This window comes from Arvicola amphibius, chromosome 2 (genome assembly GCF_903992535.2).
Source record: "Arvicola amphibius chromosome 2, mArvAmp1.2, whole genome shotgun sequence".
Classification (NCBI taxonomy): Eukaryota; Metazoa; Chordata; class Mammalia; order Rodentia; family Cricetidae; genus Arvicola; species Arvicola amphibius.
The window spans coordinates 140,760,098-140,773,877 of NC_052048.2; the positions used below are offsets into that span (position 1 = coordinate 140,760,098).

Sequence of the window (13,780 nt, forward strand, 5' to 3'; positions counted from 1 at the left end):
CATAAGATATTTTTCAAAAGCATTAAAGTAGACCATGTTTCCTGCCAGTAACATGTGCCCAGCAAAACTTGTCTTAGAAGGCAGCACGGCCTCTGACCCTGCATTTGACACCCTGTCTCATCGGGTGTCCTCACCTGGGCACTATGAATGCATGTCCCAAACAGGCTTATCTTTAAATGTTCCCACTGTGATTATCCGCCCCACACCCCACTCTTTTGCTGGCCTGGAACTATGTAGCCCAAGCTAGCCTTGAACCCATAGCAATCTTCCTGCCTCAACCTCTCTAAAGCCAGGATTTCGGTCTGAGCCACCATGCCTCCTTTGGTATTCCTCACTCAGTTTTATCATGTGACCCAGGCTGGTCTTGAACTCATGATTCTCCTTCCTCTATCACGCATTTTAAAAATCATTCAGAGACAGAATAAAAAATCAGGTAACAACATAACAAAGCGCTATACATTTTGGCCATGATATTTGCTTATTTTTTTTTATTCTGTGTTGTGTGTCTGTTTGACTTTCCCTTGGTACTTTCCACATATATGCAGGGTTTTTTAGATTTATTTTATTGTTAATTATGTGTTGGGAGTGGGAATGTGAAGGACAGCGCAGTGCCCTCCGAGGCCAGAAGGCATCAGCTCCCCTAGAGATGGAGCTACAGGCAGTTTTGAGCTGCTTGGAAACTGTTATCACGCAGGTCCTCTGGCAAGAACGGTATGCACAACCTGGCGGTGGTGGCGCACGCCTTTAATCCCAGCACTTGGGAGGCAGAGGCGGGTGGATCTCTGAGTTCAAAACCAGCCTGGTCTACAGAGTGAGTTCTAAGACAGCCAGGACTACACAGAGAGACCCTGTCTTGAAAAGCCAAAAAGGAAAAAAAAATAATAATAATAATAATATGCACTTTTAATCACTGTGCCGTCTCTCCTGCCTCCACAAGTGGTTTTTCAATCAGTCCTTAGAGAAGCAATCAATGACTAGAAAGATAAACCGCTGATGGGCAAGTTCTCCTGTGGAACCTCGCCTGCTCTCTGGAGTTCTTTCCTACTTTTCCTTAATAAATCTGTTTGTTTGGCCAGCAGAAAGGGAGGGGAGGAGGGAAGGCAGATAGGTTAAGGTTCTCAGTCATACCACCCTGAACACATCCAGTGTCATCGCATAAGTAGGTTGGGAAGACAAGACCACAGTCTGCAGACCATCCAAGGCTCCCTACCCTGCACATATTGGCTCCATTCTGGTTTTCATGGGCCTTTCTTATATACATACATACACATGTACATTACATACATTATACATTACATTCATATATTGTGTACATGCATATATGACACATTCACACATGCATTATATAGTATGTGTTACATTGTGTACATGCATATGTTACATACATACATATATACATACATATATTGTATACAAGCATATGCTGCCTACATACATACATACATAATCATATTTAACTATGCTAGTGTACAGGTGACTATACTAATGCTTCGGGGCCTTTTTCTGACTCTTCTAATTTTAAAAGAAATTAAAACAATTTCACTGGCCCTCAAAAATAGCATTGTCCCTGGCTCTGTGCCTAATGGAGGACTTGAGGGATGGCTCCGAGTCACCGTGTCCCGTGGAAGCCACATTCCCACAGAGTTGGCAGAATCAGTTTTCCATGGAAGAGGAAGACATGCCCAGATGAGTCAAACAGAAGCCAACATTTCCAACCACTCAACGTCACGCATTAACAGCAGACGGAAAACACGAGCCTGCTGTTGAAATGTCGGGTCTTCACACAGCGAAACCAAGTGGAAGCCGGGCGTGGGGGCTCGGACCTATAATCCCAGCACTCAGGAGGCAGAGGCAGGACTGCCATGAGTTCGGAGCCCATGGCCATACACTGAGTCTACCAGATGAGACTCTGCCTCAGAAACAAACCCACAGCCAAAGAATGGGAAGGAAGGGCAGACACATGAGTCAACACAGCACATATGTGTGATCTGGGATAAAAACAAGACATGTCTGGACGGTACGCCCTACTGTCACGGCAATGCCACATACGCCCAACCACATGGCATATCACTAATCCACTATGGCAACCATATAAGTGGTTCTAAAGTCAATACATAAATGTTTTTCTCGCCCTGCATACCAACGTTGAACAGAAGTTCTAGTTAAAAAAAGTACAAATAGCCGGGCGGTGGTGGCGCACGCCTTTAATCCCAGCACTCGGGAGGCAGGGGCAGGCGGATCTCTGTGAGTTCGAGACGAGCCTGGTCTACAAGAGCTAGTTCCAGGACAGGCTCCAAAGCGCAGAGAAACCCTGTCTCAAAAGAAACTAAAAAAAAAAAAAGTACAAATAAATTCTGGCTCACCCACCTCCCAAAATTATGAATTCACCAAGCCTCGCCTTCCACCTCTGGTAGCTGGTAGGTAGATCAAATACAAAACACTACCGAAAACATCGGGGAATGCCCCATTAATGCTAAACAAATACAAAGCAAATCACACACAGGGAGAAGACTGATCAGCACAGAGCATGGAGCCTTCCCACACACACTGACGTTACAAAATAAGAAAACCTAACCAGCCTTGTGAGCGAGGCAGGGGAAACTATAAACAGGATATATTGCACCAAAAAATAATCGACCTTCAAAAGAAGGGGGTGGGGGGACAAGGAAATCTAACTCGGCCTAGTGATACATACCCATGATCCCAGCACTCAGGTGGAAGAGGCAGCAGGACCATCTTAAATGCAAAGCTAGCCTGGTCTACATAGTAAGTCCCCAGCCAACCAGGGCTACACAGTGAAATTTGTCTCTCATTATCATCATCATCATTATCATCATCACCATCATTATCATCAATGGCCCCTACTTCCCTCCAAATCAGGATCTCACTATGTAACCCTGACTAGCTTTGAACTATAAATCCTGACACAGGCGCCCCACAACCCACATTTTATTTTTTTAGTAAAAAAATACTGATTTAGGAACTTAGTAACAAACACCCTAATAGTGTAACTCTTTCTTCTTCTTCCTACCCCAACCTTTCCTTTCTCTCCTTTTGCTCCCTAATCCAATCACTTTTAAACACACCTGAGTCAGCACTCTCCTGGTATGATTTATTCAACTGTCCTTGAAGCACCACGTGCTCCCTGGCTCTCCGGGCTGTCCTGTGCTAACAAACAACAGGGGCCTCCTCTCCTGGAGCCGACCTTAAGCAACCTGGCCTGGCTCTCAAGACATCAACGCCTGGTACCTCCAGTGTACCCACTCATAAGTGCCCATCATAAGTGCCCACAGGGATGAGTGAATCGCCTTCAAGTGGGGGGGCACTAAATTCAACTTCAGCTGAAATAAAAACCTCTTCCACCTGGCCTCTTGGACGCCACTTATCATTCCGGAAGATATTTCATAGATGGCCTCAGGTTTATCTTAATTTACCAATCCCATCCTCCAAGGGTGTTGCCAATTAGCAGCGGAAGGCGACTGGCGCAAGGCGGAAGATCTATGAGGGCGAACTGTCTCCGAGCAACCTGAAAACTTCAGAAATGCCTATTTACATAGAAATAATCGAAAATCATCCCGATGCCCTTAGTCACTTCATCCCCGAAGACTCGCGCCGGGCAGCAATTTGTTAGCCTGGTTGGAGTTAAAATATGTACTGGAACATCATAAAAGCGCATTTATTTTAAAATATTCCGTAATTCAGATGGGCCTCTCCTCCCACACCCTGCAATTAGTAGGAATTAGTGAAGTTTCCACACACTTCCAGCTATGAACAGCACGCCCAGACAGCCAAGGTTCACCTATAATCTCTTAATTAGAGGCATCCCTCACGACCTGCCCACCATCCCTCACGCGGATGCTGGCAAGCTGTCGGCCACAAAGGACAGGCCCATGTCCCATACCTGGAATCACATGGATTTCCTATGGAAATGGCTTCCAAAGCCGCTGTTAGTCAATTTAATGACCTTATTAAACACTTTAATGACTTTTGGGCCTAATGACTGTATCTACTATAAAAGGAACCACCAGGAGGAGTAGAATTAAAAATTTAAAGTAACGGATCCCTCCTGCACTCCATGAGAAAACAGGCCATGGGGTCTGTGAAAATCTAGTCACTGGGTACTCTTTGATCTCCATGACCCCTGTTTCTCCCTGACCCCTGCCCCAGGTGCAGCCTTATCTGTCCACCTTGTCTCTTCTTCCCTAACAGCTGGGTAATATTAACCCCAACTCTACAGATAAGAGCAGCTTAAGCAACTGGCCCAAAAGTCAGATGACCAGCAAGGCCAGGCTGCATTTGTAACTCGGATTTGCCTCTTGTCCATAACCTGGACTCTGGGGGTTCCTTTAGCAGCAGTGCTCTCTTCGGGTGGGGTTGTCTGCTACTGGATAAACGCTGGCTCTTCCGTGGCTGTTGCTCCCACCCAGGATGCCATGTGTGGTCACTGCGACTCCTTAGACCCTTTTGGCTGTGGTACTTGCACGGTTTTGATGACCTTGACAGTTCTGAGAACTTGTTGGGTCTTTTGTAGGTGTTCCTCAGCTGGGGTATACCTGGTGTTTGTCCCGGGACTAGACTGGGGTTCTGGGTGTTTGGAAGGAAGATCGTAGAGCTAACGGTCCCTCTCTCATCATATCCTGGGCACCCGCAGTCACTGTGATTCCCCACTGTTGCGTACTGTGATCACCTGGCTGAGCAGTGACTGACGGGCCTTCCCTTCATGGATGTACTGCTTCTTATCTGTTAATGTGAAGATAAATTTATGTTGATTATTTTTCTAGTCACTTCTAGTTTAGTTGTAGCTGGCAAAGTAGCTCTTAAAATGTATTAGAATGCTGACCTGGAAGTGAGAGATGTTAAACGATAAATTCTATTTGGTCCCCATTTTCTAAAAATGCACACCCACAGGTAAAGGAAAGGGCTGAAAAGTGATAGCCCAAGCTTCTGTCTTTTCCTTACAACCTATGTTCTACAGGGAACAAATCTTCTAAAAATCTGGGAAATGGAAATAAAGTCTTTCTTCAGGGCTTGGATGGAATAAAACAGACCCTCAGGTGATTGTTATACAAATGGGCTCAGAATGCTAACACCATGGGAACCTGCAGTGTGGGGAAGGATTACGATTCCAGGCTGCTTTCTTTTCTTACTGAAACTGGACTGTCATTTTTAAATTTTATTTATTTTTATGCATACGGGTGTTTTGGTGGGATGGATGTCTGTGCACCACATGTGTGCGTGGTGCAGGAAGAAGCCCAGAAGAGGGTGTTAGATCCCCTGCGACTGGAGTTACAGATGCTGGGAATTGAACCCAGGTCCTCAGGGAGAGCAGTCAGTGCTCTTACCCACTGTGCCATGGCATCAGCCAAAGAGAGTGTACTATTCTTCAGTAGGGAAACTCAATAACTGGGTAGAATGCCAGAGGCTGGGAATCAGAGCAAAGGGCGAGGGAATAGGAAAGGAAGAGATAGGAGAGTGGAAATTAGGTTTAAGGGAGGGATAAGGAGCTCAAGGCACTATTCGGTGACATTCATTAATTTAAACCTTTGTCAGTTTCCAGCCAGTAGCCCAAAGCTACACCCCCGTGGTTTGGTGCAGCAGGGTGCAGCTCAGTGGTGGAGCACTGCATGTTCCCCAGTCCTGGCACTACAAAGACACAGGCAAAAATAAGACTGCCAAGCTGGGTATCGTTGTGTGCACCTGCTAATTCCCAGCACTTGGGAGGCCTACATAGAGGATCATCGTGCGCTTGAGGCTAAAGAGTGAGGGCGAGGCCAGTCTGGCCTACATGGTGAGACCTTGTCTCCAAATTTTAAACAAAAACTTGCCACTCTTTCTTAAAGCAAGTCCGAAATGTCTCCGTTGGTAAGCGAGCCTTGAGCATATCCACACTATCCATCCATTCCTTGAGGCTGTTCACCCAACATGGCTCAGGTCCTTCCCATCTCTGTAACACTCTTTCCTCCCTCCCTGGACTGGCTAGTTTTAGGTGTCAACGTGACACAAGCTAGAGTCATCAGAGAAGAAGGAGCCTCAGCTGAAGAAATGCCTCTACGAGATCCAGCTGTAAGGCATTTTCTCAATTAGAGATCAATGAGTGAGGGCCCAGCCCATTGTGAGTGGCGCCATCCCTGGGCTGGTGGTCCTGGGTTCTGTAAGAAAGAAAGCAGGCTGAGCAAGTCAGGGAAGTAGGCAAGCAGACAGCTCTCCTCCATGGCCTCTGCATCAGCTCCTTCCTCCAGGAGCCTGCCCTGTTTTGAGTTCCTGTCCTGACTTACTTCAGTGGTCATGAGCAACGTGTAAGCCAAGTAAAACCTTTCCTCTCCAGCTTGCTTTTTGGTCATGGTGTTTGGTAGCAGCAATAGAAACCCTAACTAAGATACCCAGCGATGGGGTCCTGGTGGCACATGGAACTCCTTGGGACACTTAGACTTGTCCTATTCTGGGTATTCCCTGCCAAAAACACTCACTCGAGCCAGGTGTGGTAGCACAAACCTTCAATCCCAGCACTCAGGAGGCAGATCTCTATAGTTCAAGGCTAACATAGTCTACATAGTGAGTTCCAGACCAGCAAAGGCTATGTAATAAGATCCCATCCCAAAGAAACCAAAATAATCAAAACATGGAACTCACTCAAGTGTCAGTAACGGGTGGCTACCTAAGAGCTGCTGTTATTCCCCAACATGAAGTCTGGGTACTTTGAAGAAGAAGAATCCTTACCTTTAAGGTGTAAGTCTCTAGATCTGCAGTTCTCAGCCTCCTAATGCTGTGACCCTTTAATACAGTTCCTCATGTTGTGCTGACCCCACACCATAAAATTATTTCATTGCTACATCATAATTTTGCTGTAATTTTGCTACTGTTATGAATCATAATGTAAATATCTGATATACAGGATATCTGATATTTTTTAAAAGATTTATTTATTATGTATACAACATTCTGCCTCCATGTATGCCTGCATGCCAGAAGAGGGCACCAGATCTCATTACAGATGGTTGTGAGCCACCCTGTGGTTGCTGGGAATTAAACTCAGGACCTCTGGAGTGCTCTTAACCACTGAGCCATCTCTCCAGCCCCCCATATCTGATATTTGACCCCAATGGAGTCTCGACCCACAGGTTGAGAACCACGGCTCTAAAGGGAGCCTACAGTTATCATGCTCCAGGAAGTAGGGAGATACACAGGTGTAGACATATACACAGGCAGGAAGACAAGCTTCACCCCCTAAGATGGGTGTTCCAGTTACACCAGCGGCTGAGGAAGAAGCCCAGCACCTTCATGGGGGAACAGCCATCCAATGGTCAAGAACAGGATCTGAGTCTCCAGGAAACGGTGTCCCGCAACGGGGAGCAGCTCCTTTACCCCTTCAGGAAAGAAGCTTCCTGAGGCAGGGGACAAAGATCCTCAGTGGAGCAGAGAAATCAAACAGCTCTTCCTGGGCATTAGAATATGAAAAAGGACAAAACGTCTGACTCCACAGAAGATGCTGTCTGAAATGTGTCCCCTGTCACACTCACCTGCCTTTCCATTTGAATTCTGGGTTCTGTCTCATTAAACACAAGGGTTGATTCAGTTGGGTCCGTCTAATTATTCTTATTAAAATATGTAACCATAATATTTTAATTGTAAATTAAAGTTGCATGCATGAGTGAGTCTGAATTCATTTTAATTTTATAATGGCCCAATGCCAAGGCCTTTTTATAGGGACAATCCATCAGCTGAGGTACTGCTCTCCTGGGAATTCAAACCAATGTGCAAATGGAACATATTTAACTAACAAGGGGGACTCCTGCTCCTTTCTCTCCTCTTGCTAGATTTATTATGGTAATAAAGCTGCTTCGACAAGAGAGCCTACATTTCCCAAATCTTAAAAAAAAAAATAAAATAATCAAACCTCGAGGCTGGCATTACCAGTTCTGTAGAGCTGGCATGTCACTCCTGGCCATCTGCATCCTGAACAAAGATGGCATGTAGGTCTTAATCCACATTCCAATCTCATGATTAATTAGTAATGGCTGCTATCTATGGGCACCACCTGGAAAGTGCTTATACAAAGACTGGTACAGCTTCTAGAACAATCCGTGATACTGCACCTGACTCTTACATACGTGATTGGGGGATCTTGACTGAACGACAACAAGCAGCTGCGCTCTACAGACTCGGAGCCTCGAGCTGGCCTTGTGAGCACAGAGTGCTCTTGGGGCAATCAAGGATATGAAAACACCTTTTGAAAATTAAGCTGTCAGAAGTCTCTTTTTGCTCCCCAACTGAGGCCTGAAGGAAGAGAAAACATCAGCCCCCTTCAACATTGTAAGATGGCAAGCAAAACAGGAGGGTGGTACCAGACCCAGCCCGGGAACAAGACTGTGCTGAGCTGTAAAGGCTCCAAAGTAAACCTGGTAACAGGGAGCAAGAAGAGCCCCCTGGAGTTGGGGAGAAGTGGGGCTGGGACTGGAGAAAGACTTCGGGGCTGCAGGTATCCAGACGCCAGGTGCAGGGACTCTGGCTGTGTGGTGCCAGCTAACAGCTCAGCACTCAGGGTCCTTGTGGAAAATGGACACACAGCTGATTTATACTATACCCTGGATCTCACTTCTCTGTAATTCTTTTTTTTTTTCAAGACAGGGTTTCCCTGTGTAACAGTCCTAGCTGTCCTGGAACTAGCTCTTGTAGACCAGGCTGGCCTCGAACTCACAGGGATTCTCCTGCCTCTGCTTCCCAAGTGCTGGGATTAAAGGCGTGCGCCACCACCGCCCGGCCTCTATAATTATTTCTTACAAAAACTAAACTAGATTTTTTTAACACGGTCTCTCCATCTATTTGCAGTATTTTTTTCCCTTTTCCATTGAAGGAATTGCCATTTTAAAATTCATTAATGATATAATACTATCATACAGTCATTTATCAGAAAGGACATCTTCAAGATCATTGAAATGGTATATATAGTTTATATAGTTGGTTCAATGGCTAATATTGATTATTAGCTTGACAGGATCTGGAATTACCCGGACAGACCTCCAGGCATGCCTATGAGGGATTATCTTGACTAGGTAAACTGAGGTAGGAGGTTTCACCCTAAACATGAGTGTCACCATTCCCTAAGCTTGGGTCCTGGACTGCATGAAAGAAACAAAGTTGAACTAACTGAGGTTGGGGTGGTGGCTCAATTGGCAATGTGTTTGTTGTGCAAACATAGGAAGGACATGTGTTTGTTCCCTAGATTGGTGACAGAAGGACATGGTGACACAAACCTGTAATCCCAGCACTGTGGGGAGAGACAGAGAATCCCATGGTTCACCAGCCAGACAGTCTATCATAATTGACAAGTTCCAGGCCGAGTGAGAGACCTGTCTCATAAAACTAGGTAGGAAGTACATGAGGAATAACACCTGAGGTTGACCCCTGGCCTCCATGTGTACATCCACATGTACATGCATAACCACACACACACTCAGAAACACACACACACACAAGAACGAATGAATGAAGTCAAGTGTAGTGGCACACACCTTCAGTCCCAGTACTTAGAAGGCAGAGGGGAATCTTTGTGAGTCTGAGGCCAGTCTGGTTCACATAGCGAATTCTATGACAGCCAGAATTCTATGAATTCTAGGACAGTGAGACCCTGCCTCAGATAGACAGACAGACAGACAGACAGACAGACAGACAGACAGACAGACAGAAGATAGATAGATAGATAGATAGATAGATAGATAGATAGATAGATAGATACTTAGAGATAGATAGATAGATAGATAGATAGATAGATAGATAGATAGATAGATAGACAGACAGACAGAAAAAAGGAAAGCTAGATAGATAAGAATGACTGAACCAACCAACAACCACATGCTTCTTACAGCTACAGCATAGCTCAGTTGGGAGAGTGTTTGCCAACCATATATAAAACCCTGCTTTGATCCCTAGCAATGCACAAACTATACTTGTAATCCCAACACTCAGGAGGTAGACACATTAGCTATATATAATATATATCAAAGTCATGATCAACCTAGAGTACATAAAGCTCAAAATTATGGTTTTTGTTGTTTTCATAGGTGAACACACACACACTGAACTGTGACTTTGAATAGTGCTCTTGGTGGGCACAGCTGCTCAGTTAGTGATATCGGACTAAGGCAGCTATAGTATGGAATTCAGCCCGCCCAAAAAGAGGACAAGACTTTGCCCTCTGAAGCTGCAAGTCGTCTCTCGACCTGTAGTATCCTGACTTAGTATGGTTTTGGCTCGTGGGCAATCTTAACTACATGACCATCATGGGCTGTTGTAGCACTTCTGGATTTCAGAAGAAACAGAGACTACAAATAGCATCTGCCTCCCATACCCATGGGTTCTGCATCCAAGGATTCAACCAATAACATCCCCAAAGTAGTTGAAAACAGAGCCTGGGAAGATAGATCAGTCTAGAAAGTGTTTGCCAGGCAAGCAAAAAGACCCGGGTTTGAGCCCCAGCATCCACTTAAAAATCAGGTCACAGTAGCGTACATTTGTAATCCCAGTTCTGAGGAGGTAGAGGATTCCTGGGGTTCAATGGCCAGCCACATTAACCTAATTGATAGGTCCCAGATCCCAGTGAACAACTGAGTCTCAACACACAAGTCAGACAGCCATCTGAGGAACAACACCCAAGGCTGGCCTCCACAGACATGCACATGTACCCACACACATACAGCACACACACAATTGGAAAGAGGCTGGGCTATCTTGGGCTACACAGTACATTTGTACTAGATATACACAGACTTTCTTCCTGGTCATCCTCCCCTAAGTGATATAAATAACTATTATCACAACATTTACACTGCATTTGGCATCATAAGTCTTCTAGAGATGACTGGACACGGTGACACACACCTGCAATCCTACCCGTGCAGAGGCAGAAGCAGAAGGATCAAAGAGTCAAGCCCAGTCCTGGCTGTATAGTGAATTCAAAGCCAGAATGGGACCCTGCCTTAAAAGATTGGATAAATAAATAAAGTACATAAATATTTGGAAGGATTGGGCAGGTTGTATGCAAATACTGCACCATTATATATAAAATGTTTGAGCATCCTGAGACATTGGTGAATACTTTCCCAGATAGAACCAATCCTTCTGGGTAGTGAATTAGCACTATCCCAGGAAACTGGGCTTTGGAGGCCTTAAGTCCAGGATTCAGTCAAGAAAAGATAATCTTGCTTGAGTTGCGTGGGAAACAAATAAACAAAAGCAAAACAACAGAGCTCTAAAAGACAACAAACAGGTCAGACTGAAACTAATGGCTGACATTTTCCTGGGTCCCTACTCAAAGCTGGGAGTACCAAGGATAGCAGAGCAGAAAACCAAGAAAGAGGTGCTCAGGTGGAGGATGGGGGACAGAACCCGGGAGAACTCTGGGCCTGGGAGCCATTGTTTAGACAGACACTGGCAGAGAGTGCACTGTAGCTCCGCCACAGACCAGAAAGGGAGTGTCGTGGATCTGTCTACAGTGGGGACAGGGTATCTGTCTTCCTTCAGCCCCTTCCGAGATACCACCAGCTCCTAGTTACTACTTGGACCAATCTGTGATGAGCCAAAATTCATGGGTTATTTATTTGCAGGTTTTCAGCCCAGACTTCCACACACGAACAGGTAGTGTCTTACCTCTTTCTGTTGTTCGGGAAACATCTTCAGCTCAGGCCCAACCAACCTGAAAAATAAGGCATCATCAATACTAGTGACACCAAGCTTCCATCCTAGGGTCCCCCGTGTTCCCCAGACTCTGCAACCTGTGAAAATGAAATTTCATTCACAATCACTTCCCATTCCCCTCCCTCCAGCCCTACGAAAACAGATGATTAAAATGTGTGCTGTATGGTCAAGGGGGACAAAATCCTCAGAGGGTAGGATTGAATTGTGGCTGCCAAGAAGACCACTGTCAGGATCTGTGAATATAGTGATATTTTATTTGTGCTTTAATAAATGAAGATTGCCTAAAGATCAGAAGAGCAAAGATAATCCACTAGAGGTCAGGCAGTGGTGGCACACACCTTTAATCCCAGGATGTGTAAGAATACATTTCTGAGGCTGGAAGGACCAAGTGTGTGGTAACACAGGATGCTAGTACAGAAGAGACCTTTACGGAGTGACCCAGAAAGATGACTTGCGGGTACAAGTGGGAACAAGGGGACTCGTGCATTTGAAGAGACTGAGTTCCTACCATAGGCCATGTGCTGACCTAGACATGAGCAGAATGCAAAGCAGGCTCAGCTTGGGAGATAACTATATAATTACAGTAGAGGCACAGCATAAAAAGGACAGGGCAGGGAATCCTGGGACAAGAATGGAAGGACATACACCACAGATGACCTGGAGGCCATTATGCCATCACAAAAACACAAATATGCAGGAAATGTCTACAGTTGTCCCAGAGAAGCAAAATGGTGGTTTCTGGGAGGTGTGTGTGTGTGGGGGGGGTATTGTTCAATGGTGGTTTCAGTTCACAAGTTAAAGAATTCTGGAGATTGGTTGTACATTGTCTATGAGCAACTGAATATCAACAAACAAACCATTTGAATAATGGTTATTATAGTAAATCATATATATATATATATATATATATATATATATATATATATATATAGATGTGAGTGTGTGTATGTGTGTGTGTGTGTCCTGTTCTACTGCATTTCTCCAACAAAGCAGAACTGTGGGGCTTTTGTGTGGCTCCACCCTTGAAGGAGAACTGAGCATGCTCACTGCATGTAGCCGAGGATGGCCCAAGATCTCTAAGTGAAGGAATGAGCACAAGTATGACGTCAGTTCCTACCCACCTGCTTCCCAACTCCAGTGCCTAATGCTGGCTCCATGTCTATGTGAAATGGGTCAGAGGTGAGGACTTCCCCCCATTAAGTATGGGTGGAAGAATCTACCATTAAATATGGGTGGATTCAGACCTAACCGTAGAGTGGAAAAGGCCTTTCAAAGTCACAGGGAGAAGTTAGTGGGTTTTATTGTTAAGGAAACACGTTTTCTCTCTTTCAGTGGCTGATTTGAGAGAGATAAGGGAGACGGCTCAGTCAGTAAAGGACCATAGAAGCATGAAGTCCTCAGTTTGATTCTAGCACCCAGATATGATGGTATGCATTTGCACTCCCAGCTCTGACGAGGCAGGGGCAGGCAGATCCCCTGGGAAGGGAGGCAAAGAAGAGGAGATAGTCTTAACTACCTGCTGGGGGCCCAAGTGTTCAAGGTTAAGCTCCAAGTTCTGTGCTCTCTAGAAATGGCGGATCTTTAGGAGACGGGGATTAGTTCAAGGAAATAGTCACTGGAGGATTTCCCTTACGTCACTGGGACCCCAGTCCCTCCTCTTCCTACACTCCAGCTATGGACTGTTGTCACCAGCCGTAAAAGAAACAGGATAACCAACCACGGACCAACACCTCTGAAAGCATGGGCCAAAACAAACCTCACCTGCATTTAAGGTTGTTAGCAATGATAGAAAATTGGCCAACACAGCTATTTTATTTAAAAAAAAAAAAAAAAAAAGTTACATACAAGAATCTTAGTATCCAGAGGGAAAAAAGAACAGGAAGCAGGAAGGTCCCTGTGGGACAGAACCCATTTAAGGGGTTGGCTACCCATCCTGGGTCAGTCTCAGGAGAACCTAAAAAAGTGAAGAAAGGTGGCCGTTTCCAAGGCATCTAAGAGCTCTGTTGGTTTGCAGTTCTCAGAAACTTATCACTTATCCCTGAAGATGCAACCTCCTGACCCCAACACCCAGCTCCTGAGAAGCATTTCC

At 45.3% G+C, this 13,780-nt stretch overlaps 1 protein-coding gene across 5 annotated transcripts in view; it reads right to left on the reverse strand.

Moving 5' to 3' along the window:
* Positions 1-13,780, reverse strand: part of Snx10 (sorting nexin 10) — a 65,534-nt gene that overhangs the window by 16,092 nt on the left and 35,662 nt on the right. For all 5 annotated transcript variants that reach the window (XM_038318210.2, XM_038318206.2, XM_038318208.2 and 2 more), the window contains exon 2: positions 11,644-11,689. In XM_038318210.2, coding sequence (XP_038174138.1) covers positions 11,644-11,667 — 24 coding nt within the window. In that variant the 5' untranslated portion in view covers positions 11,668-11,689. The remainder of the gene's footprint in view (positions 1-11,643; positions 11,690-13,780) is intronic.